The sequence below is a fragment of the Sapajus apella genome, unplaced genomic scaffold, assembly GCF_009761245.1.
Source record: "Sapajus apella isolate SASKATOON/1434 unplaced genomic scaffold, GSC_monkey_1.0 scaffold3, whole genome shotgun sequence".
NCBI lineage: Eukaryota > Metazoa > Chordata > Mammalia > Primates > Cebidae > Sapajus > Sapajus apella.
In genome coordinates, this window is record NW_022436943.1 from 46,873,912 (window position 1) to 46,900,314 (window position 26,403).

Sequence of the window (26,403 nt, forward strand, 5' to 3'; positions counted from 1 at the left end):
CTATAGGTCGGCAAACCTCACTGGTAATACAGGGCCTTTTCTTTTTGCTTTGAGGCTTGCTCGTCCTTTTCCCACATGTAAGCTCACAGTCTTTAATCAAAGCCTTCCTTTGTCATAACTACCAATAATCAGAACTAGGATTTTAAAAGGCTGGTACCAGTTCTCCAAGCCGCTGCCCTCCCAGCTCTGTTGTATTCAAGACAGCAACCTACAGCTGCAGACAACTCATCCTTTATGAGGAAATGAGCAAAGAGAGATCGCTGAACCCTGCTAAAGATTTCAGCAGGACAGCCAGCATCTATCTCCCCCAAAAGCCAAGTTTCCAGCTTTCCCACGACGGTTCACCAGGCTGTCATCTTTCATGTACTTTGATCCTGTTTTGCCACGTTTTTCTTCCCACCTCCCTTTATCAGGAGGTCCCCCAGCCCACCCTCAGCACCAGGACAAGGCAGCAGATCAGAAAAGACCGGACTCTTCCGTCACGGGAGTGAATTCAAAGTCTTGGCGAGGCTGTCCAGCCTCTGTGGAGGGACCTACTGCGGGAGGAGGCTGGGCCTGCCGGCTTACCCTGGTGATCTGAATGTTGTTCAGTTGCTGCTGCCAGTGGAGAATCGTCTCCATCCGATACACCCACATGTTAATGTTCCCGACCAGCACAGACTTGCCGACTCTTTGGACCAGTGTACATAGGGACGTGTAGAGGGTCTGGAGTAGCTCCCTTATTAGTCTAATGTTTTGCTGGTCTTCAAGGACTTGAGTAGGGAAGAAAAAAATAATTGAAGTTACGATTCTGGAACACCCTGTATTTTAAACATGAGCTTTTTTCTCTGTCTCTATTCTGCTCACGTTACCCTGGCACCACCTCTGGGGATATGGTTTTCTTTCTCACCGGTGTTTATTGTACGCTTGGCCAAGCTTCTGCACTTGAGGTTAAGGGGTCGAGTTTCCATTATCCAGGTCCCTCTTTGTTCTCTTCTCTCTCATTTTTTAGAAAGCCTCTTTCTCTTTTCATTGTTCTCCCAGCAGCCACGGCTCACCTGATCAGAAGGCCGCTCTGTTTGCCCAGAATTGACCCCCCGTAGGACAGTCAGTGGAAGGAGCACAGTTCCAGGGGTCTGGAGCCTGGGTTCTAATCCCGTCTAGCTGACTCTGTGTGATTATGGACAAATCACTTCTCCTCATGGCCCTCAGTTTCCCCATGTGTACAATGAGACAGTTGAACCAGAGACCTAACGTTCCTTCCAGCTCAAATAGTCTATGAATCTATTCAGACTTTGTACACAGGTCGATTTTCTAGGAATTTGGAACCTGGAGGCTCTGTAGCCAGCATTGGGGCCTGTGCCTACACTGAGAAACCTACAAGGATTATAGTAGGGCAAGTGGATGATCCCAAAGAAAGGACAGGAGGTAATGGTCTCACCCTTTGCCATGAGGATGAGTTGCACCCCTTTCTGAATTGGAATCTAGTGTTTCTGAAATGGAGCTGGAGTTATTCATTTCCATCCCTTCACATGTCTTTAAATCAAATGACATGTCCAGTCTATTGGAAAACCCATCTACCCACCCCCATGCCTATAAAAAGGAGCAAGAGATTGAGAGAAGGCTCACCTTTCAGTACCACTTTTTCCAAAATATTCATGAAGTTCTTTTGGGCGATGCCACTCAGGGATGTGAGCTGTGACTTTGCTATCAGCTCCAACAGCTGAGGATAAAAATAGAAGTTGCCAGGCTTAGAATACAGAGATATTTTTCTCCTCTAATCTTCACTTTTGAGTCCCATGACACGTGGATACAGACTGACGGGGAGATAAATGGCAGGCAGGGCCACAATGCAATAAAAAGCAGATGCTCAGAGTGAAAGATAAATGGGGTAATTCAAAACCCAGGATCGGGCTGAATATTTAACTGCTTTTCTTCTTTTAAATATAAAGAATTTTGGCTTCAGCCAGGGCTAATTCATACTTGTCCTACTTCAGCAAGTGAAGCTGACGTACCCTGAAGGGAACAAAATCTCCCATGACCTGTGAATGGCTGAGTTCTGCAGAATCACCTCCCAGCGGGAATTCTTCTGCCCCCGCATGAACTTCTTCCTTATTGGCACTGACTGCTCACAAGACACCTAAAGCCCATGTTCAGCATCCATATGCACTTTCCATGGAAGTGGAAAGTCTTATCCAGATACCTCCTGCTTCTGCAGTGTTCAATAAACGTGTCTATTAATTAGACTCTTTCATTGCACTTAAATTTCTGTAGAAAGATGCCAATCACGGGAAAAAGGGAGAAATTCAGGGATGTATTTTGTATGATGTCACTGTGGCTAAAAACTAGGATCCTTGTAGCTCTTGGCCTTAGATTCAAGTCTTGATTTGATCGTATATTAGCTCTGTGATGATGGGCAAGTTACTACATTCCTTGGTGCCCCACCCAGTTTGTTCACCTATATTAATAATACCTGGAGTTCCGAAGGTTGTTGTGACCAATAATGGGAGAATGCACATAAAGCCCTCAGCAAGTGCCTGGCACTAATTAGGTCCTAAATAAAGGTTAGTTTTTTGTTTTGTTTTGTTTTTGAGATGGAGTCTTGCTTTGTTGCCCAGGCTGGAGTGCAATGATGCGATCATGGCTCACTGCAACCTCCACCCCCTGAGTTCAAGTGATTCTCCTGCCTCAGCCTCCTGAGTAATTGGGATTATAGGCATATGCCACCATGCCTGGCTAACGTTTCTTTTTGTATTTTTAGTAGAGACGAGGTTTTGCCACGTTGGCCAGGCTGCTCTCAAACTCCTGACCTCAGGTGATCCACCCACCTTGGCCTCCCCAAATGCTGGGATTATAGGTGTGAGCCACTGTGCCCAGCCAGTTTGTTTGTTGAAAAAGAGTGTCCCCACTCCCATCACCCCCACAATTGCCAAAAGTAAATGAAGATAATAACTGAAGTTAGTGCATACTTAGTCCAATCTTTCTTTCCTTCCATAGGAAAATTCTTTACCCACGTGGAAAGATTAAAAAACAAATAAAGACCAGGCACAGTGGCTCATGCCTGTAATCTCAGCACTTTGGGAGGCCAAGGCAGGTGGATCACTTGAGGTCAGGAGTTTGAGACCAGCCTGGCCAATGTGGTGAAACCCCATCTCTACTAAAAATAAAAAAAATTAGCTGGGCGTGGTGGCAAATGTCTGTAATCCCAGCTACTTGGGAAACTGAGACAGGAGAATTGCTTGAACCCTGGAGGTAGAGGTTGCAGTGAGCCGAGATTACGCCCTTGTACTCCAGCCTCGGCAACAGAGCAAGACTCCATCTCGAAAAATAAAAATAAAAAACCCACAAAGATTCTATTGTTGAAAAATGAAACTTTAGACTGGAAGGAGTCTTAGAGACCATCTAATTCAACCCACTTAACAGATGAGCAAAGTGAGGCTCAAGAGACCCATCTTAAGAGCCACTCTACAACCAGTGAGGACTCAGCAGACTCCATCCAACACGGGAAAGTAAAAGGACACACGTCATTCTTTCAAAGACTTAAATAACAAAAGAGGTTGATGTAAAGTGAAAATAATTAACTTCATGAGAACCCACCAGGCCCCCAGAGAAAACTATTAGGTTGATGCAAGAACAACTGTGGTAATATCTAGCCTGAGACTCAACAGAAGAGACATAGGGAACCAAGACCCCTCCTTTACATTGAAGCTAGGATCTCTGTTCCGAGGAAACTTTCCAAGAGAGTTTCATCTCCTGGCCAGGCCTCAGCCCAACTTGACTTCAGGTCAATAAACACTGAGCATGACACTGTGGTGGGTGCTGGAATCAAGGCTGAGTAATTCCAGCACCCACCCCAGTGTCATGCTCAGTGTTTATTGAGCATGCAAAATGAAATGTTAAAAATTGGGTTGCAGAGGAGAATGGAAACTTCTGGATCAAGGCCCTAGGCAGTTCAGAGCATCTCTGCTTCCATGGCATTTCTATAACATTTTTGTCCCCATGCAGCCCCTCAGGAGCCTGTTAAACCACACACAGACTTTTAATTTCCTGAATGTAATTTTACTTACATATATATATATATATATATATATGAACACTCCTAAACCAAACTCCTTTTTCTCCCTGGCTTCTGTATCTTTTCTGCATGCAGGGAGGGATGAGGCTAGCTGACTGGGAGGAGGAGGTGGTTTGTTACAGTTAGTACTGGCGATCTAATTGGAAGTCAGGAGATCACTGAGTGTCTGCTAAAAGAGGCAGGAAATCAAAACACCAGTAGAGACCATGGCCATGGGTGGTGAGCACACCAAATGCTGTGGTTTAGCTTTGCCACCAACCAGCATGTGATAGTCAACAAAGGAGTGAAAATGGCACAAAGGGACTGGCCAAACCTTTCATGTATCTCCCTGACCAACAGCAAGATTCAGAAGGCCGAGGCGATGTTCTATTAATACTCTGATCCTCACATGACCGACATGAAGCAAGATGAAAGAAAACAAAAGCCTTGGGTCAGCTCTTGAAGGGTAGTCGGCTGTGTACTGTGACTCATCACTGGGTAGGAGGTGGGGCAAGGGGTTGGGAGGAAGGCAGCCAGAGCTCTGCCTGAAATCCATCCAAAACCCAGATTCCATGTGACTACCATCTCATGAGGGTGTCAGTTTTAATCTTGTCTAAATATGCACCAATCACAAGGACAAGTAAACTTTCAACGCCGTGACTGTGCATTGGAGGAGAAACGAACCGCCTTTTGGTCTGATTATCTTCTCTGACTAAGGAGAAGGAGGTAATAGCAAAAATTTGTCAACTGACAGCATAATGACATGTTAACCAATCTGTGCTTCATTCTACCTCAAGGGTAAGTAGCCCCCCCAACAGCCTTTTTTTTTTTTTTTTTTTTTTTTCAAACTGTCAGACAGCTGTGGAGGCAGGAGAAAGAACTCTGGAATAGAAGACCTGGATTCTCTAGCTGGGTGACCTTTGTAACTGTCATTCATTTAGCAATTATTTTCTGAGTGTCCACCCTGTCCTAGCATCGTGGTAGGTGACAGGGACATGATGATGAAGACACATGATCCCTAGACTCATGGAGTTTGCTCTCCAGCCTACAGTGTAAGTCATTTAATCCCTCTGAACTCCAGATTCTTCATTTCTAACATGGAAATAAAAAGACTATTTACTTCACAGGATTCTTATGAGAATTAAGTGAGATAAATATGTATAAATCCACGGTAAATACTAAACATAGGCATTTTTATTATTAGGTATTATTTCTTTCCCTTCTAAACTCCAGTCTTTTTGTGAGTTTAAAGTTGACATCAGGGGTTGGCAAACTTTTTCCGTAAAGGACCAAAGAGCAGGCGTTTTAAGGTTTGTGGGCCACATGGTCTCTTTAGCAACTACTCCACCCTGCAGCTATAACACAGAAACAGCTCTATACAATGTGTAAATGAGTGGGCATGGGTGTGTTCCAATAAAACTTTATTTAAAAAAGCAGGTGGAGGGCCAGATTTAGCACCTAGGCTATATCATAGAATTTCTGATATATATCATAGAGTTTAAGAATGAGGGCTCCAGACTTGAACTGTCTCCCTCAGTTTTCCCATCTGTAAAATATACACAGTAATAGAACCTGCTTCAAAGTTGCTGTGAAGATTAAATGTGTTCACATAGCACTTATAACCATGCCTGGTACAAAGAATATACTCGATACATTATTATCATTAGCTTTTACCATAACACAGAGCATTACTAAGTAAAATTATTGCCAGTCAGGAAATAGTGAGTTAACAAGGCAAAGTACAACCCATTTAAAGACCTTCAGAATCACTGTATTTCAATTGTGCCTGTTGTCAAACAAATGCATAAATGCTTTTACACTGTAATATTCCTTTCTGTCATTTTACTATGCTGGTGATTCATTTAATAGCACCCTATGTGTTGAGAAAAGTTAACGCTGATACATTTTATGACTTGCATAGTGTTATCTACCATAGAGTCTTATTTTGCTAACAACAATAAGGTGCTTACTATGTGTCATCAACCGCGCTAAGCACTGTACAGGTGTAATCTTGTTTATCATCAACAACCACCCAATGAGGTAGGTTCTCCATTTAACCAGTGAGGGTATTGAGGCTCAGAGGAGTATTCATCTAAAGCCATACCAGCAGTAGCAAATGGTACAGCCAGGACTTGAGCCCAGATAGGCTTAACAGAGAACACATTTTCTTTCCTTCCCCTCCCTCCCTCCCTCCCTTCCTTCCTTCCTTTTTTTTTGTGACAGATCTCACTGTGTCACCTAGGCTGGAGTGCAGTGGCACAGTCATGGCTCACTGCCGCCTTCACCTCTGAGGCTCAGGTTATCTTCCCATCTCAGTCTCCCAAGTAGCTGGGACCACAGGGGCACACCACTACACCAGGTTAATTTTTCTATTTTGTAGAAACAGGGTCTTGCTATGTTACCCAGGCTGGCCTCGCACTTGTGGGATCAAGTGATCCTCCTGTTTCAGCCTTGAGAAGTGCTGGGATTGCAGGCATGGGCCACTGTGCCTGGCAGAACATGTATTGTGATAGTTTCAGGACTTCAGGTTGTCAAGCCTCATCGATTTACATGGAGGGCCAAATTTTAGTCCAAAAATGAGAGCAATACCATTTATTGTTATGTTCTGGGGAAACAGAGTCTAGAAATTTTATATATCATGGTGTGACTGGTAATCAACTTTTAATATTAAGGGCACGATAATGGCCAGAAAGTGCTAACAGCACATTTAGGATGAGGCGATTGCTCTGGGTAAACCGCTGGGTCTGCTTTCCATATCAGCATCACTCTATAGGCCCAGAACTACTAGGTAGTGATGTATGGAACTGGTAGTGGAGAGAGCAGAATTTACCGATTTTTAAATTTTTTTATTTTTGAGACAGAGTCTCACTCTGTCACCCAGGCTAGAGCAAAATGGCGCAATCTTGGCTCACTGCAACCTCCTCCTCCCGGGTTCAAGTGATTGTCCTGCCTCAGCCTCCCGAGTAGCTGGGATTCCAGGTCCCCGCCACCACACCCTGCTAATTTTTGTATTTTTAGTAGAGATTGGGTTTTGCCATATTGGCCACATTGCTCTTGAACTCCTGACCTCAGCTGATCTGCTTACCTCAGCCTCCCAAAGTGTTGGGATTATCGGCGTGTCATCTCGTGTAACCCGTATTTATTATTTGTGTTAGGAGAGCTGTGTGGCTAGGAAAGTCGCTTTGTATCTAGCAATCTGTGTACCAAGATGACTTAGCCAATTGGATTCTTTGCCCCTAGCCACAAGAGAAAAAGAGAACAGAGGAAAATGTCTTCTTTGGAAGTGGCTGCTTGTTTTTGACTGGGCAAAGTTTAGCCCAGGTGCCAGTAACTTGTGGCTATGTTTAAAGAGAGGCAGGGGGAGGGAAGGGGAAGGAGGAGGAGGCTTCTCGGCTCCTCTGGAATTCCATGGTGTCATTATTGTGTGGGCACTCTGGGCATCCGGCAGGATCTGCAGTGACGAGCCATGCAGTACCAGGAATGGCTCTGAGCTACTGGAGGGAGGGATGGTGGTCACTGCATGCTGAAACCACATCCTGCCCTTTAGCTTTGGCTCATGCTAGTTCTGGAGGCAATGAGTAGGAGAAACATCTAGTTGCAGGCAATATCATATAGCAACTCTCAGAGCGGATATCAACTAAAGTTTGAAGTGGTGTGTGCAAGATGAATGGGCAGAAGGGAGATTTCCCTCCTAGCTCACTGCACTCGTGTAAAGAGCAGGCTTCCCTGCAGTTTATTTTAGCATAGCATTCATAGTTTTAAAAATCCATCAGTTCACGTTACTTCTTTGCTTAAAATCCTCTAATGGCTTCCCTTTGCACATAGGAAAAAACTCAAGCTCCTTACTGTGACTGGCAAGGTTCTCCCTGATCTGGTTTCTGCATTTTTTTCCAGCCTAATTTGCATAAATTCATTCTGCCCTGGCTACACAGGCTATTGGTTTCTCAAATAGGCCAAGTTCATTCTCACCTCCAGGCCTTTGCCTCTGCCACATCTTTACATTCTCGGCTCCATCCCATCTCTTAGGTCTCAGTTCAAATGTGGCTGGCCCTGGGCTCAGAGAGCCCTGCCCTGGCCATCCTATGCGAAAACCTCCCTGTGGCCATCTTTACCTTACGATGGTTTCATCATTCTTTATTGTTCCATTTATGCATATCTGAATTGGTCTTGTTCACTTACTTGCTGATTGGCTAATTAGGATGGAGCCCTCAAGACAGCAAGTATTGTCCTGTTTCCCATTTTACCCCAGCCTGGCACATGGTAAGCACTAAACAAATAGTGTGTACGCGTTTTTTTTTTTTAAGACGGAGTCTCACTCTGTCACCAGGCTGGAGTGCAGCGGCACGATCTCGGCTCACTGCAACCTCTGGCTCCCTGGTTCAAGAGATTCTCCTGCCTCAGCCTCCCAAGTAGCTGGGATTACAAGCATGTGCCACCATGCCTGGCTAATATTTGTATTTTTAGTAGAGACGGGGTTTCACCATGTTGCCCAGGATGGTCTCGATCTCCTGACCTCGTGATCCACCCGCCTCAGCCTCCTGAAGTTCTGGGATTACAGGTGTGAGCCTCTGCACCCAGAAAATAGTGTGTTTTTTTTTTTAAACATACATTTGTCTTTTTTTAATCTAAGAGTGTTGTAGCTGAAAGGGACCCAGGAAACAGTTTACACAAATTTCCTCCTGCCATAGATGAGGCGGCTCATGATGGTCAAATGACATATCCAGGTCAATGGTGGACAATCTGGCTATATGGGGACTGGTTCCAGACTGATGCCCCAGGGGTGGCATGGGCCTAGGAGTCAATGACTTAGAATGTAAACATATCTCAATCCCTTTGCAGAAGGGCAAGCAGCCTGAGGTCTGGAGGCACAGTAAACATGTGGGCTTTCAGAAGCATCAACAAAAATAGCAGCTTCCTCTACCTGTTGGTTTCAAAGGACAAAACCACAAGGCTGTTGCCTAAGCATACTCTATCATTCCAGAGAGAATTGTTAAGAATAAGAACACAATTTATCCCCAAATTCCTCTATCTCATATGACAGTGGGTGCTATAGTATGAGGTATATGTCTACCTGGAAAATCTCCCAGAGTCATCAAAGGCAGAAATGAGTCCCAGCCTCAAGCAGCCCTGCTGTGTCTCACATGCTCAATACCCAAGTCGAGTGACCATCTATAGGAAGGCTGCATCTTCTAGAATAAACCCTTAGTTACACTAGGCAGTGCCTCTCCCTGCTCTGAGTGCTGGGCACTTCCAAGACCCTTATTTACTCAATGGATAACAGAGATTAAAAACCTGGAAAGTCTTGTTCTGACTTTGAGCTTGAACACTGACAGGTTGAAAGAGAAAAAAATTTCAGCGACATTAATAATCTGCAGGCATGTCAAGATCAGGTAAATATTATTTGCAAGTGAAACAGCTCTCTAACGGAGGCAGTTAAAATAATAAGGAGAGCCAAGTTTACATGCATTAATTGTATTCTCAGAAGAGAGAAACTTGCCACTTCATCTTTCACCCATCCTGGTTACTTTTTTTTGAGATGGAGTCTTGCTCTGTTGCGCAGGCTGGAGTGCAGTGGTTGGAGTGCAGTGGTGTGAGCTCAGCTTACTGCAACCTCCACCTTTCAGGTTCAAGTGATTCTCCTGCCCCAGCCTTTTGAGTAGCTGGGACTACAGGTGCCTGCCAACATGCTCGGCTGTTTTGTATTTTTAGTAGAGATGGGGTTTCACCATGTTGGCTAGGCTGGTCTCGAACTCCTCCCCTTAAGTGATCCACCTGCCTCAGCCTCCCAAGGTGTTGGGATTACAGGCATGAGCCACCACATCTGGTCCTGGTTACTTGTGAATTGACAATGGCAGTTTATTCCCCATTGCATCAATCTGAACAGTGATGTTTGGCTTGGTGATCTTCCTCAAACTGAGCTCCCTTCTATTCCAACAACCTTTACCTCTGCCCTATGGTTTTATGAGGCTGAATGTCACATTGCCATTGGCCCCTGACCTACAGTCATTCGTTCCCATTTCCAGGTTCTGCTTACATCGCTTGTCCTGCAAAGACTTCCACTTGCCTCTCCATCTGGCCAAATCCTGGCCATCCTTCAAAGAAGGAGAATTTCAGGTTCTACCTCTTTCAAGAAGCCATCTCCAATGCTCCTAGACTGTACTAATTCAACTTGCCATTTGAATAGTTATACTTTGTCCCCCAGAGTAGCCCAGAAGTACCTGACAAGCAGGGGCCAGATCTGATATGATTCTCAAGTGGCTACGGCAACACTGGGTGTTCAGGCCCAATACAGAAATACCTGTATGGGGATTCAAAATCATTCGCTTGAAGCAATTTGCCACGTATGCAGACCTAGCGGGAGGATGTGGTCAATTCCCACTCCTTGCCATCGGAGACCTCGTCCTTTAGTGGATGCATGAGGCCTTCATATTCTGGGGCCCAGATACTCAGAGCACAGTGTAAATACTCTCAAGAGCATCTCTCCTTGCATGAGAAAAGGTCTGTGGTATTGGCACTGAAAACCCAGCTCACCTGCCCAATTTGGCACGTCCCACGGTATAAGCCCCTGATGGAGCCTAGATGCTTAGGTAGAATTTTGTTAGAAAACTTTGCTGGATACTGGTGGTATAGGTTTAGATCCCAAGTCCTCAAGGAAAGAAAATTATACAAAATGGGCACACTTTGGATCCAGCAGTCTCCAAAGTGTTACTGGAAAGAAAATCAGGTAGAGAAATAATAAAACAGAAATTGCAGTATTTTATGTCATCTTTAATCTTTGTGCATTTTCTCATGCCCAGCATAAGGTACCTAACATTGATGACAACAGCAACAACAACTACTCCACTCATTGAATGTTATCACATACCACGTGCAGTTCTACAGCATTTTCCAGATTGCAATTCAATTTCATTCTCACAGCAACACTGCAGGGTAGACATCATGACTGGCATCTTTTAGAGGTATATGAGTGATAAGTGAATTTGAGTATGCATAAATTGAGAGTGCATGCTTAGGTTATTTTGTACTATTAGGACCATACGCTCTAGTCTCTTTGTCTTTCCCTCTTCTTTGGGAGCCCCCATTTCTGTGGGTTCCTTCCTACTTCTGGGGTGGTGTGGGCATCTCCCACTTCTTCAGGTGGCCTCCTTTTTCTGCACAGCCCCCTCCAATTCTGCGGCCATGTCCCCCTGTGAGTGTCCCCCACTTCTAAAGCCAAAAATCCCAAGAGATGTAGACTTCCTCCGGTGAAATCACTAGCAGTTTAACCACCAGTCATTGAAGGATCCACCCTGTACCCTCAAAGTTAATGCCCCCAGTACCAAGTTGTGGTACAGGCAGATATGCTATGAAGTTTCAGAAGGGTGGGGTCACACTCATTTCTGTGCATCACTTCTTTTCCTTTTTCTTTTTCTTTTTTTTTTATTTTTATTTTTTGAGACAGAGTCTCCCTCTGTTACTCAGGCTGGAGTGCAGTGACCTGATCTTGGCTCACTATGACCTCTGCATCCTGGGTTCAAGCATTCTCGTGTCTCAGCCTCCAGAGTAGCTGGGACTACAGCAGTGTGTCACCAGCCCAGCTAATTTTTGTATTTTTAGTAGAGATGGGGTTTCACCATCTTGGTCAGGTTGGTCTCGAACTCCTGACCTCAGGTGATCTGCCTGCCATGGCCTCCCAGAGTGCTGGGATTACAGGTGAGCCACTATGCCTGGCCCTGTACATAAGTTTCAAATGGGCCCGTGGCTTTGCTCTTTTGACTTTATTGCTGCTACAGTGGTTGGCCTTTCCTCCATCCCAGATAGCACCAGTTTGAAACCCAGGTGGCGGGGGCCACCCTCCATTAGAGGAAGGCCACCACCTGTACAGCCTTTAGTGAATCCAAGGTCACTGTGGCAGAGAAGCCTGTGTGAAGGAGCCAGGCTGCTGATGCACACTGAAGGCCCACCAAGGGCTTGGCAACAGCATGCCCTTAATTTAAGCCATTGGGTTTAAATTTGACTCATCGTGCCATATTCCAGCCTTTTGTTTGCCAAACCGCCAGTCAACTTAAACTAAAACATGTTTTTGGAAAATGCTTTCAGGGGTGGTAGGAATGCAGTAACTTGCTGGGAACATTCAAATACACTTAGGGTGGTAATGCAGGAGAAAAACAAGAACATACATCAGTTTAGGTTGTGATGCTCTGCTGCAGAGGGACAAAGAAACTGGGGTTGCAAGCTTCTATTTGTCCTTCGTGATCCACTAGCACATATGGGTTAGTTTACTCCAGTGAGAAAACTGGTGCTCAAGTTCTCCATGACCTTCCTGGGCTGTGAATGGCAGCTACAGTTACTGTATAGTTGGGCTCATTCTCATCCCATAGAGAGAGCTAGGAGTGATCAGCTCAAAGGTCATTCTGGCATTAAGACCCTCTCCTGTGAGAGCATGTGTGCAAATATTTTAGTGATGATAAAAGGCAGGCTCCATTTTGCATTTTGCCCTCTAAGCAATGCCATTGAAAGGAGAGAGCACTGAAGCAGGAGTTGCAAAAGCAGGCTCAGGTGTCCTGCCTTTATTCCACATCCTTTCCTGGGCAGGCCTTGTGCAAATCACCCAGTTCCCTGGCCTCTGCTTCCTCACCTCTAAAATGGGTTAACAACATTTGCCTACTCTGCAGCCTGACTGTGCCTATCAAAGGTGTAGATATACAAAGATGGAATTTGTAAACCACAGTGTAACAGATTTATGATTTGCTGGTTGATGGCGTCTGGGAATACCAGAGCCTGTTAAAAGTCATGACTTTCGACTCCACTGCTTGGCTAAGATGCTCTGTTTCTTGTTTTTTTTTTTTTTCCTTTTTTTCCCCCCAGTGGCTTCCTCCTGCGTACTAGATAATGTAGCCTCATCCTCAAAGCTTCTTCTCAAGTCTGTCCAATCTCCTTTTCTAGCCATATTTAAATGAAGCTTTTCTAGCCATCACTAGTGTTTATAAACTTCTTACTACGCATGATTAACCCACATCAACTGGCTAGCTTATTTAGCCCTCATCATATCTAGGAGCAGGCTGCTAGTGTCATGATTTCCATTTTACAGATGAGTGAGTGAGGCGTGCCTAGGATCATCATAACCAGCTCGTGGCAACACGCTTCGATGATCTTATATATATTTTTTGAGACAGAGTTTTTAAAACAACAGCCTCTGTTGCCCAGACTGGAGTGCAGTGGCGTGATCTCAGCTCAGTGCAACCTCCGTCTCCCAGGTTCAAGTGATTCTCCTGCTTCAGCCTCCTGAGTAGCTGGGATTACAGGCATATGCTACCACATCTGGCTAATTTTGAATTTTTAGTAGAGACAGGGTTTCTCCATGTTGCCCGGGCTGGTCTCGAACTCCTGACCTCAGGTGATCCACCTGCCTGGGCTTCCCAAAGTGCTGGGATTACAGCTATGAGCCACTACCCCAATTTCTTTTAATGCATACTTCTCAGACTATCAGACTATACGGTAGGGGGCAATAATTTTTTTTCTGTAAAGTTCCAGATAGTAAATATTTTAGGCTCGCAGGCTATAAGCTTTCTGTCGCTCAACTCTGAACCCAACTCTGCCATTTTTGCACAAAAATAGCCATAGACGATATCTAATGAATGAGCATAGCTGTGTTCTAATAAAACTTTATGGATACTGAAATTTGAACTGTACATAATTTCCATGTATCATTAAATATTATACTCCTTTCAATGTTTTAAAACATTGAAAAACATGCAAATCATTCTTAGTTCATGGGGCATATAAAAATAGGCAGCAGGCTATTGAGCTGAGGGCTAGAAGTTTGCGACCCCTGCTGCAGACTTTCAAGACAGAGCCATAACTATTTCATCTGTTTCCCTCACTGGCTAGTGGTAGGGCCTGGAGAAAATAATACAGGTTTTAGAGGAGTATGTGTTTGAGTTCAAGTTCAAGCTCTGTATGACACTGTACTCAGCAATAACAGATACTCTATAACAGTTGGTTTTCTGCCCTTTTAAAGTCATATTTTTTAAGGTACTGCCCAGTTTTTTTCTTAATTTCATCTTATCCTGATAATGCAGTTTCTCCAGTGACTCACTAGGGACCAGGGGAAGAGGGGCAGTTATTTGGGTAAATGTTGGTGTTTTCTGTCATTGAGCCTCTGAAGAGAATATAAAGATTTATATTTATATTATATATAAATTATATATATATTCTCACTGAAGAGACTATAAAGATTTAAAAAATATATAACCATTCTAAGGACCTCAAAAGTCCCACTGCAAACAGGCAAATCTCTACCCCCAACTGTATCTGGTCTATGAATGGAGGCTTCAGGTTTCAATCACCCTTGAAAGATGGTTGCATATGCTAAAATCCTACTTAACTTTCTGAAAAGTAAGTTACATTGCATTTTGAAATTTATATAACACTTTCACACCCGTTACCTTTATTTTTACATTTTATTTTTTCATTCTTTTTTTTTTTTTTTTTTTTTGAGACGGAGTTTCACTCATGTTACCCAGGCTGGAGTGCAATGGCGCGATCTCGGCTCACCGCAACCTCCGCCTCCTGGGTTCAGGCAATTCTCCTGCCTCAGCCTCCTGAGTAGCTGGGATTATAGGCACGCACCACCATGCCCAGCTAATTTTTTGTATTTTTGGTAGAGACGGGGTTTCACCATGTTGACCAGGATGGTCTCGATCTCTTGACCTCGTGATCCACCCGCCTCGGCCTCCCAAAGTGCTGGGATTACAGGCTTGAGCCACCGCGCCCGGCTATTTTTTCATTCTTATAAAAATGCTTCAATACAGGTATGCCTATCCTAGTTTTATAGTTTAGAGAAGTAAAGTGATTGATTTGCAGAAGGCACCACAAAAAAGAAGCTTCAAGCTCTGAGCTGGAATAGAGAAGGGGCTGTCCTCTTTGCATCACTAAATTCCTGATGGACCTCAGTACACGCCCAAAAGTCATATCCAGAGCTTAATGTCTCAGTGCACTTCATTTAAAAATTCTCCTTAATATGCAAAGTGTAATATCTAGGCTCCAAAGTAGTTTCTGAGCTGGTTCGTAAACTTGAAAACTGGTTGGGATCACCAGGCAGGTATTTTAAAAGTAGCAGTGCCTAGGTACCACCTTCAATTAATTAAATCGGAAGCTCTAGAGATGGGCTTCTGTAGTCTAAGCTTCAAAGGTGATTCAAATGTGCAAGGACCACTGGGGTCACAGCAGGCTCACTTTAGAGCCATTAAGTGGGTAGTGGCCTCTGAAACTTTCTCCGGGTTGACTTGATGCTCAAGTCTCACTTGATCCTCTGACCTCTCTGTGACCTGGTTGGTTGGCACTCACCTCGTCAAGGTTACAAACTTCCAGTCTGACTGGCTCAGTCTCTGGAATCCTCTCTAGCTCCCCATGAGAATTTCCAAAATGTATTGGTCTTGAGGTGTAGGGTAAACTATTTTTTAAATGTCCTTCCACAAATCGGCAGGTTGCTGCTTCTAGAGATGTGAAATCTTCTTTAAAACACATAGCTAGAACTATCTTTATGTCACTGGGGCTGTGTAGACGAGGGAGCAGGGCCAACGTATATAGCTTGAAGCCAGTGAAAATGATGTACAAATGTTATATAAACATCTTTCCAAGTTACAGTAAAAAATCTTCTGACTCGACACATTCCATGAAATTTTCATGCTGAGTGATAAAAATGATAACATTTTGAGATAGTAGTGCTAGCCATCTCTTTTATTACCTCTGCATGTCTTTTTTGGAAGATGGCAACCAGCATGAACATAACAGATTTTCAGAAAATGTATTTGGCTCTCAAGGCTTTAAACTTTTTTTTTTTTTTTTTTTTTTTTTTTTTTTTTTTTCCAAATGGCCCTTAAAATTGGTTTAGCTCCTTAGTGAAACCAGTAATCACTGTAGCATTTAAACACCATTAGGTCAAGTAGAAGATGGGGATGATATACTGGCAAGCTACTTTGAAAGTTGGTTTAAGGATAAGAATGTCTGAGAAGTATATTGAGTTTCTAAGAAGGAAAACCTCAAAACACGGTGGCTATCATTAAAATGTTTTTAAGTTCTTTATAAAAATAACATATTATTTCTCAAATTACAGAGGTCTCTAATAGTGATGGGGAAAAATTTGTTCTTTGCAAAATAGAAATATTTTTCCACTATTTCTGAACCTAACAACTTTGAAAGCATGCAGCAGTTTTTCTAAGATTATTTAAAGCAAAATGCCCGTGATGTATTTTACAATTAGATACTCTTAGCGTTCGCTGTGCTGAGTCTCGATCAAGTGTCAGATTTGCCAACTGTTTTTTTTAAAAGTAGAAAACATTTTAATTAACTCAATTGAAAAGGCATTTTAGGGGGAAATCAATAATTTTGGTAAGTAGGCAATAATAAACATTAGTGGCTGGCTTTGCACAGCAGATTCTAGGCTGCAAAGTGCTTCTGTTTATATCACTGAGTTTCTCCAGCTACCCTGGAAAGCTGAGGTAAGTCCTTCTTATAGAGAAGAAAACCAAGTCTTAGGAAGGCTGAGACAGTTTGAAATCAGTGGAGCTGGGACCTGCCCTCAGGCTGTTTTACTTCAGATCGGCTGCTCACAGAGAACTATGGTAGCAGTTAAAAGTGTTGGTTCTAAGACTGCCCAGATTTCAAATCTTGATTTCATCTCTTTGTGACTGTGGACAAGTCATTTTATCTTGCTGTACGGCCATTTGTTTACAGAGAGATCATAAAAGCACCCACATTTTATAGGGTTATTGAAAAGATAAAAGGTGAAAACTAACATACATGAAATAGATTATCATGTATGAAATAGATTATCACTATCCCGATGCTTGTTCCTTTGCTTTATTTCTTGTTAGAAAAAAAAAAAAAAAGCAGGCAGAAAGGAAGACCATCTAAAAACTGACCATTTTGAAGATCAGTCTGTAATAAGACATCAGATCTAAGTGTCTTCCTCTAATACCTAGAAGATGGAAACTATTCGTATTCTTAGCAACGGAAGTTTCCAGATCACTCTGGGCCTGTTTCCAACCAGTGTAGACTAGTTTGTGGGCCCTAGGAGGACTAGGTGACCTCCATGAACTTGCAGAGTCACACTGAATGGCATGAACATTTCACCCAAGAAGGTCTCTTATTTTTATCCCTTTTGGATTGGCAGAAGAGCTTAGCTGGAGTGAATGGACCTGCTCATGTGGCTCAGCTCACAGCTCCTAACCTGCTCCTTGCAGGCCTGGGTTTTTATCAGGTCACTTTGGACAGCCAAGCCTGCATCTGCCCAGATGACAGGTGAAGGATCCAGGTCTCAAGGGGCCTTGAATGTCATCACCCTGGCTGAGCCTCTGTAATCATCTGACTCAGTAACACGGCACTGAGAAGCACAACAACCCAGGAAAAAGAAAATAAAAACCAAACCAACCCACACCCACGGGGAAATTTCCCTACTTCAGAGCCTAAAACCCAAACAGCTGCTACCTCCCAGGTTGAACTGCTGACAAAAGTATACAAGGGAGCTCTGGAGTGTGGGCAGGGGGGACAAAAGAGTAAACCAATGAAAAATCATCAATAACGTGATAGTCCCATATCCCATGGTTAAGCTGATTTGCTTTACTACCTTCATCATTAATATTTTGCTAAAGCTTATTAACCTTTTTTTTTTTTTTCCAAAATAAGGTTTAAAATGGAAAGCAACAGATCTAAACAAGAGATCTTTTTTTTTTTTTTTTAGATGGAGTCTTGCTCCTGTTGCCCAGGCTGGAGTGCAATGGCACGATCTCAGCTCACTGCAACCTCTGCCTCCTGGGTTCAAGTGACTCTCCTGCCTCAGCCTTCTAAGTAGCTGGGATTACAGGTGTGCGCCACCATGCCCAGCTAATTTTCTTGTATCTTTAGTAGAGATGGAGTTTCACTATGTTGTCCAGGCTGGTCTCGAACTCCTGACCTCAGGTGATTCACCTGTCTTGGCCTCCCAAAGTGCTGGGATTATAGGCGTGAGCCACTGTGCCCAGCCAAAACAAGCAGTTTTAAGCTTTAGGTGGACACGGGACTGAATACCGTTACCACATGGGGGTGGAAGGGACCCACTGGCAAGAAACATGGAAGTGCTTTAACTCAGCCAGTTTTGTGGCCTTATCTGAGAGTGCCTCACCCCCCGCCCCAGGCCCCCCGAGTCAGCTGAAGTGGGACAAGAGGGAGATGGTGAGAACAGTCAGAGGGTAGGGTTTTAAAACAGGTCAAAGTGCTCTAGGGCTTGCTTCCTGTTGAATTCTGTCTTGCTAAGGCTGTTGCCAGGGCCAGTGCTGCCTGTGACACGTTCCCCTGTATCCTCGGGGCGGGCTTGAAAGGGGCTTGGCATGAAATTTCACCTCAAGAGAGAGGCTCACTAACTGACTCACTGGGGTATTACGGCAGCCCTTGACCATCCTGGCCAATCTCAGGGACATCCTAGTAGGACCCACTTAAGAACCTGAAGTATGTTGAAGAAGAAAGAGATTAGGGATAACAGGGGGTGAGGGGCTAGGGAAGGATAGCATTAGGAGAAATATTTAATGTAGATGACGGGGTGATGGATGCAGCAAACTACCATGGCACGTGTATACCTATGTAACAAACCTGCATGTTCTGTACATGTGCACAATAACTTAAAGTGTAATAAAAAAAGTAAAAAAAAAAAAAAAAAGAAAGAGGTTGCGGGATCTGTCTTCTGCTTGCCTCAAAATTCTTAGGGTCCTAAAAAGTTATTTTTTGGGGAAACTACTTCAAGACAACCCAAAGAGATGATTCAACTTGAGAAGGAGCCAGGATGAGCCTTTAGGCGTTTGAGCCTTACCCGGACCACGTAGTTAAATCGTCTGGAATCCAGAATGGCAGTTGAGAAGTCCAGTCTGTTGAAAGCTTCCCCCAGAGTACAATATCCATGGCGCTGAACGTGAAAACAAAGGCACAGAAGTTACTCCTGCCATGCAGAGGTCATCCGCGTCAGAATGGGCCATTTAGAACAACCCAACTGGAGTTTGCCGCATGAGCTTGATGCCCATCTTAGGTGACCTGGGGCACTGGCTTCTTTCCCTTACCCACAAGCCCTTGAGAGCCACCGAGATGGGTAACCCAGCCAGCAGCTGCCTCAGGCAGCCCCTCACATGTTAAAATCCCCCTTTTTGTGACTTACACCATTTGGGACCTTGCTTATGATTTTTCCACACATTAGTCTGGAAAAACAAGTAATTGCTTATTAAGAAAAGATTGGGAGCAGGGTATGGGATATGGGATGTCATGATGGTTGATGACAGTAACGTACTCTTGGGAAGAGAATTAGACCTACTTGAATCAACTGTGTCACCACCTTGCCTTATACCAATAGTGCTTTTCTCATTGTGATCATCAAAAGTGTTTTTAAGGTTTTGGGAGGAAGTAAAAGAAGTTTTGATCTTTCACTTAAGAACACACGGGGAATTGGGAGTATAGAGTGCTGGTTCATAGTCCCAGCTCTGCTCAGAGTATCTGGGTGGTCTTGGGAATACCACTGACCTCCTCTGGGCCTCAAATCACAGAGAGAACTAGATGTTTGCCAAGGTCCCTGACAGTGATAGAAATTCTTCCATATTGCCTATATCCCAGTTATTTTAGCAAATGCCTGCGTGGAGAGAAAATATACGTAAAAGGGCTCTATAGAGTGCCATACAAATGTGGTTATTATGTCTTGTCCCCTTCCACATCACACTGAGCAGGCACTGGCAACTTCTACTATATTTAGTGATTAGCCCTTCCAGTACTGAAATTTAACTGAGTTGAAGCCCAAAGAGATCTTAGAACAAAAGGGAGACACTGCCCTGAGACAAAACCCAGGGCAATATAATAATATCTTTGAGATGGGCACGTGAATCTTTATAAAGCACTTTTACATACATAATCTCATTCAACGACTAGAGGGTCCATTTAGTGACTTTTGCTTTTTTCTCTCTCTGTTGTCCACAAACTCTGACGGTTGGCTGGATAGTAGACCAATAGCTATCACGTCCCATGTCCAAGAAGACACTCACGATTTGAAGTAATCCCCCCTCCCTACCATATTCCTCCCAATGCTATCAGGAAGGGACAAGGCTTAGCATGACTGTTTAGTAAATGGATGGAGGCTCACCTCTTTCGTGCTTCCTTTGTGAACATAGATCCATTTTTCTTGGTGGAAATCTATAGAGGCAAAAAGAACACACAGCTTTAAGATTTGCGACATGCCCAAGATTTAAAACATTTCATTTCATTTATTCCAAAGTTTAAAAAGTTTTGACAAAAGATAATGACTCTACTAACAACCTAAGAAGTTTCAAGTGCTTCATTTCTGCAGTGTAGAAATACTGAGGCTATCAGTTACTTGGTCTGAAGCACTCTAAATCTTTGCTAGCCAGATTTCATACACCAAAGCTCCAAATTATTATTTTTTTTCTAAAACCTTATGTCATAAGAAATTACAGGCTGGGTGCAGTGGCTCACACCTGTAATCCCCATAGTTTGGGAGGTGGAGGCAGGCAGATCACTAGAGGTCAGGAGTTTCAGATAAGCCTGGCCAACATGGTGAAACCCCATCTCTTCTAAAAATACAAAAATTAGCCAGGTGTAGTGGTGGGTGCCTGTAATCCCAGCTACTTGGGAGGCTGAGGCAGGAGAATCACTTGAACCTGGGAGGCAGAGGTTTCAGTGAGCCGAGATTGTGCCCCTGCACTCCAGCCTGGGCGACAGAGGGAGACTCTGTCCCCTACCTCCAAAAAAAAAAAGAAATAAAAAGAAATTAGGTTTTGACAGAATGAGTCACATGCTGTGAACAGAGGTGGGCGGATCGCATGAGCCCTGGAGTTTGAGACCAGTCTGGGTAGCATGGCAAAACCCCGTCTCTACTAAAAACACAAAAATTAGCCGTGTATGGTGACAGGCACCTATCATCCCAGCTACTCAGGAGGCTGAGGCATGGGAATCGCTTAAACCCAGGAGGCAGAGGTTGCAGTGAGCTGAGATCATGCCACTGCACTCCAGCCTGGGCGACAGTGCAAGACTCTGTCTCAAAAAAAATTTTTCTTTTTTTTTACAAAGCTACAAATTAAAACAAAAACAAAAACAAAAACCACTAATACTCAAGTACAAGTTTATTTTAAATGCCAAACCTGAAACTTATATAAGGACATGAAAAGTAGAAATCAAACAGATAGCATGAGGAAAACATGCATTACAGATAAAATAACCTATAATTACTGCTGATTAACAAAACTTTATACTCTCTGCTGATACTTACATATAGTATCTAGAAATGTTAATACGATTTATACAAGGAAAGAGGGAGAAAAATCTATTTTCAAAGCCTCGAAAGAATTCAAGATAAAAGTACACACTGGAACTGATTTGGCTGACCATATCACTATAAAATAACCTATGTCAAATGCAAATGACTAGCAGGAAAAAAAGCCCTCAACTAGCAACTGACTTTTATAAACAAGACTGTAAAGAACATGTTAATCTTGCTTGTAAAATGCACAGCCAGGTTTCTGAGTGTTAGGATCCCAGTAACCTTTGTCAGTGACACAGTAAGACATTGAGGCAGATGTGTGACATGGGAGGTGTTATTTTTTTTTCCCTCCAAGAACCAATCATAACTATCTTCAAACAGCTTTTTTCTTAAGTGCAAAACAAGTGGCTTACACTGAGTTTTGGTTTTGCTATTCAGCATGTCCTTCTTTCTCTTCTTGGCTGCAACATCATAGTTCAGGCTGTTGAAAAGATTCTCCTTATTGTATACTTCCTTGTTGCAGTAACTATGAATAACAGAAGACAAAGAAGATGAGATGTAAAAGCGATACATGAACCTGAGTTGTTTCTATAAATAACTTCGTGAGTTATAAAACAAACAAACATACAGGCTTCTCAAACAAAATAAAACAATAAAATGATCACTCAAAAATAAGTCAGCCAGGGGTGGTGGCTCACGCTTGTAATCCCAGCACTTAGGGAGGCTGAGGAGGTCGTGACTCCTGTCACAAGGACAGAAGTTCAAGACCAGCCTGGCCAAATGGTGAAACCCTGTCTCTACTAAAAATACAAAAATTAGCTGGGCATGGTGGCTGAGGCAGAGAATTGCTTGAACCCAGGAGGCGGAGGTTGCAGTGAGCCGAGATTATGCCACTGTACCCCAGCCTGGGCAACAGAGTGTGAAGCCACCAAAAAAAAAAAAAAAAAAAAAAAAAGTCTATACAGGCACAGACTTCCCCTTCAGGATGAAACATTTTCACATCTGTGTGGAAGGCAGGGATGGGGGCTTCTACTTCTTTTGAATTCCCTAACAGTGCCTTGCATTGTAATTTGAAATACAGCACTCTACTCTTCAACTAAGAGCAATGCAGAGAACTACAATATTACTTTAAACAAAAATGACGGATGGGGGAGGGCTGATTACTGACATCATGTACTACACAATGCCTCCATTTTGCAAAAGCATCTACCCCAAGCTGCTGCTGCTTCTTAAAAAAAAAAAAGCTTCATTGAGATAAACTTCACATACCGTACAATTCATCCATTTAAAGTAGACCCAGGCTGCTTTTAAGTAGCATCCTCCTAACATGTCTTTAAAACATGATCATGTTTACAAAAATCTGACTTATAAACTCCATGTCTAGGAGATGCTTAGTGTAGAGCGCCAGCTGCTTAAGTTTTAGGTAGTGCCTGGACCGACACACACTAGGCATCGTGCTGCGAGGTGAAGACCCTTGACTAAACAAGGTAAACTTATAATTGATAACTTTATAAGGGCTGAACAGACACTGGATGGCCCTGCCTAATTCACAGGTGTTTGAAGGATGGGCAGCTTCAACGTGGGTGCTTATTTCCTTCAGTGTACTGAGCGATCACTTGAGGGGTAATGAGCTATTCTACTATACAGTGTAACTTCCAAGTAAATCTCTGAATAATTTTCACAGTAAGAATGCAGGAGAAACACTGAGGTATGATGGTAAGATAGGTTTCCCAGCTCCCTCAACCCCCACGAAGTATGTAAAACAGGATTTATAATGCCAGCTGGTAAAACATAAATTAGGGTTTTTTTTTTTTTTTGGCTATACCACTGATATTTCATACTCCTTCAATTTTCTGAGTTTCTCTGCTGAATTTAAAGTGTAATTTGATTTCTATCTTTTTTGGATATACATCTGTCGGGTACAATTATGTACATCTGCACTTCTCTATTTCCTTGGCATTGTGTAAATGGTAGAAGAGAAGAGAAGATTTGAAGCAATTTCCAGTATCTTTTTGTTATTAAGACAATAGTCTCTCAAGTAGCACTTCGATTAGGATAAGTATCTTGCTAATATGCTTCCATGCGACATCTCCAACAATATACTCAGTGCTGCTTTTCTGGATCTTTCAGGACAAACTTGATAAATAATCATTTGTTAATCTTCCTTCTTAAGGCCATGCTTCATACCATTTATTGAGTTTCCTACTAAACTCAATAGCATTCTCCTGTTCATTCAGGGAAACAGGATATTTTTAGGTCTCAGATAGAGTCCTGCAGAAACGTCCTCTCAGACGCACTTTCAAAAGCAAGCCAAGGTTGAGTGTTTTGGGCCAGGCTTTGTATAACACATGAGTGTGTTTCTGTCTCCTTGCATGACTACAGGGGTACAGAATTACTGACCAGTTGATTATCTGCTCCAAGGTCAGAAGGAAAAGAGGGACAGAACAAAGAGCAGAACTGAGTCCCTGAGGCTAACTTAAGACATTTCAATCAACGCCTAGAAAAAAAGGGCAAAAGACAGAAGGTCATTTGAGTGGTCCACGATGTACCACAGCTGAGAACAGCTTTAGAAAGCCAAGCTAGAACATTTTATGTGCAAAAATACCACACGAAGGCTTACTTTGAAAGAACACACCCCCCCCCCCAACAACAAAAACCTACGGTATAAATCCACACATAGAGAATCATAAAATGAGGCTGTCTTAGTCTCGGTGACAACATTTAAGGTCCGGCAGCAGATTTGCCCAGCCCGGGCCATAGATTGCGATCATGACTTTGCAAGTTCAAATATTTATATTTCATCTTATTCTTTTCCAATTGAAAACATTCTTCAAAGGAATTGGCGCACTCACTTCCTCAGAAGCTACAATAACCTGCTTTAAGGCTGAGTGACTCATTTCAAAAGCCAGTTTAGAAAGAATTTTACATAATTGATGATGTTCTCTCACTGTAGAATGTAGAAAAGTTTGAACCAAAGAGAAACCCTATCCTTTTCACTTGGTACTAGGTTTTGGATTCCGGAGATAGGGCCTGGAAAGAAGGGCTATGGGGTTTATTTGTGTTGCCTACTTATGTGTTTTCTTTTAAGCAATAATATATTCAGTTAGAGGCTATTTTGAGAGACCAATTGTGTCCTTTTCAAGGAAATGCAAAGCCAATGGAAAATTACAACTGAAATTTTTAACAAGAAAAACCACCACCATTTAGGAATTGTAGCATTGGAGTTTTGTTGTTGTTTTTTTTTTTTTTTAAATAAGCAAAACCATCTCAACGCGGCTGCTTTCTTCACAAAATTCAATACTAGCCAGCAAATGGCTATTTTGTGACACTTTTTACTAATCTAGATTTTTATAGGTGCAGGTCTAGAATAAGTAAAAAACCCCAGCCCCACATTACCACATATCAAGACACTTAAAGGCAACTTTTAAAAAATTTCAAAATAAGACCATAAATAAGATGGTTTTGGCAGCAGATAAAGGGAATGAAAAAAAAAAGAGCCCTATTTCTCATTTCATTTGCAATAAAAACTATTTAAGAAAGCTGTGACGTGCCCCAAGAGGTTTAATTGTAGTTATAGAGCCTTGATTAAAGCCAGTGAGATTTCTATGCTAATTGACTCATGCATCTCTAGATCGCCAGACTCCCAAGGTTAGTACCCAGAATGCTCTGGTGAAACAAACAGCCTAGTGTATAACGCTCATAGAACAGTGTCTGGCACACAGTAAGCTCTTATAAAATCTTAACTATTATTTTTACCCAGGCACCAAGGTAAACTTCCTGCTTCTGGGTCCAGCGTTAGCTATACAGTAAAGCAAGATTTGAGTCAGTTTTCAATGACAGAAGTGTAGGCTTACAGAAGAGTGGCAGAGGCTCAGACAGTCTAGGTTACTCATCCTGGGGGTGGGCGGCGAGGGGGTGGTTGCTGACGAGGGCTGTGCGGGCGCCTGAACCACCACTTCCTTGAAGCATTCTTGGATCATCTCCATTCACGCCGAGCTCTTTCCTTGCATTTTTAATCTGCACCACCATATTTAACACTTGCCATTCCCCTTGTATTTTATATAATGTCAACATTTTTGAGAAGGGGTCTTGCTTTAAGCTTATCTTAAATCGTCCCGTGATCTCACTCCTGGGCACATGGCTGAGATTGGATTTGTAACATACATTGGAGGAGGACAGAGTCCTGGGCCACAGAGAGGATGACCAGCTGAGTCCAGAATGGGTATGCTGTGTGGACAAGCTTTGGTCAACACGAAACAACAGCCCCAGGCTGAAAACCACCCAACGCATCCTTCCTTCATCCCTTGCTCTTGTTTGGGCGGCTCACAGAATGGTCCATGGAATCAGAGACGTCGGTCTACCATGTCTCTGCAGTCCTGTTTCAGGGTCCCTCCCTGCTTAAGGACCCACCTTTTGTTTTCTCAGGACAGGAGAGGCATTCAGCTTCACCTGTGTCGCCAGGCACGCAGCCCAAACCTGACTTCACAGGGGAACATCACCAAGACCAAAAACAGGGAGGATATCTGAGATGACAAACCCAGACCACAGAAAGCCAACTGCTTTTAAGTAGTTGGCAGGCTTTTCATGCTAAGTAGGGAAGGGATTGTTTACAGTTGCTGGAAAAAAAAATACCCTGCAAACAAACAGCCAGCTGCTTTGTTAAGAGGCTACCAAATGATTCTTAAACGCTGACTCAGAGGACCACAGGTGGTCAGAATATCAATGACTATTTGCGGTAATGATGATGGATGTGACAGCGCCAGCTCAGGTGTGAAACGGGAGGAAAGAAAGAGTGAACGGGACACGGGAGGTGGGCTGTGCAGGAAGCCACCTGATCCCAGCCCAGTCTAAGCTTTTGTGGTAAGTTAAAACCATCTTCAGTTCTTCTATACTGTGAAGACAGAGATATCACTATTTATTTCTAAAGGAGATTGACACCAGTTTATCTTTTGATGCTGGTATTTTAAAATAAATTTTAAATTTTTAGTTATTTTTAGAGATAGAGTCTCTTTCCGTGGCCCAGGCTGGAGCGCAGTGGCACAGTCATGACTCACTGCAACCTTGAACTTCTGGGTACAAGTGGCCCTCCCACCTCAGCCTCCCG

The 26,403-nt window shown here is 43.2% G+C and overlaps 1 protein-coding gene across 1 annotated transcript in view; it reads right to left on the reverse strand.

The window, feature by feature from the left end:
• FBXO32 (F-box protein 32) overlaps nt 1-26,403 on the reverse strand; it is a 41,303-nt gene that overhangs the window by 12,779 nt on the left and 2,121 nt on the right. Inside the window, exons 2-6 of the mRNA XM_032253029.1 lie at nt 21,713-21,825; nt 20,166-20,215; nt 18,858-18,950; nt 1,609-1,702; nt 568-752 (exon numbers count right to left, since the gene is read on the reverse strand). Coding sequence (XP_032108920.1) covers nt 568-752; nt 1,609-1,702; nt 18,858-18,950; nt 20,166-20,215; nt 21,713-21,825 — 535 coding nt within the window. The remainder of the gene's footprint in view (nt 1-567; nt 753-1,608; nt 1,703-18,857; nt 18,951-20,165; nt 20,216-21,712; nt 21,826-26,403) is intronic.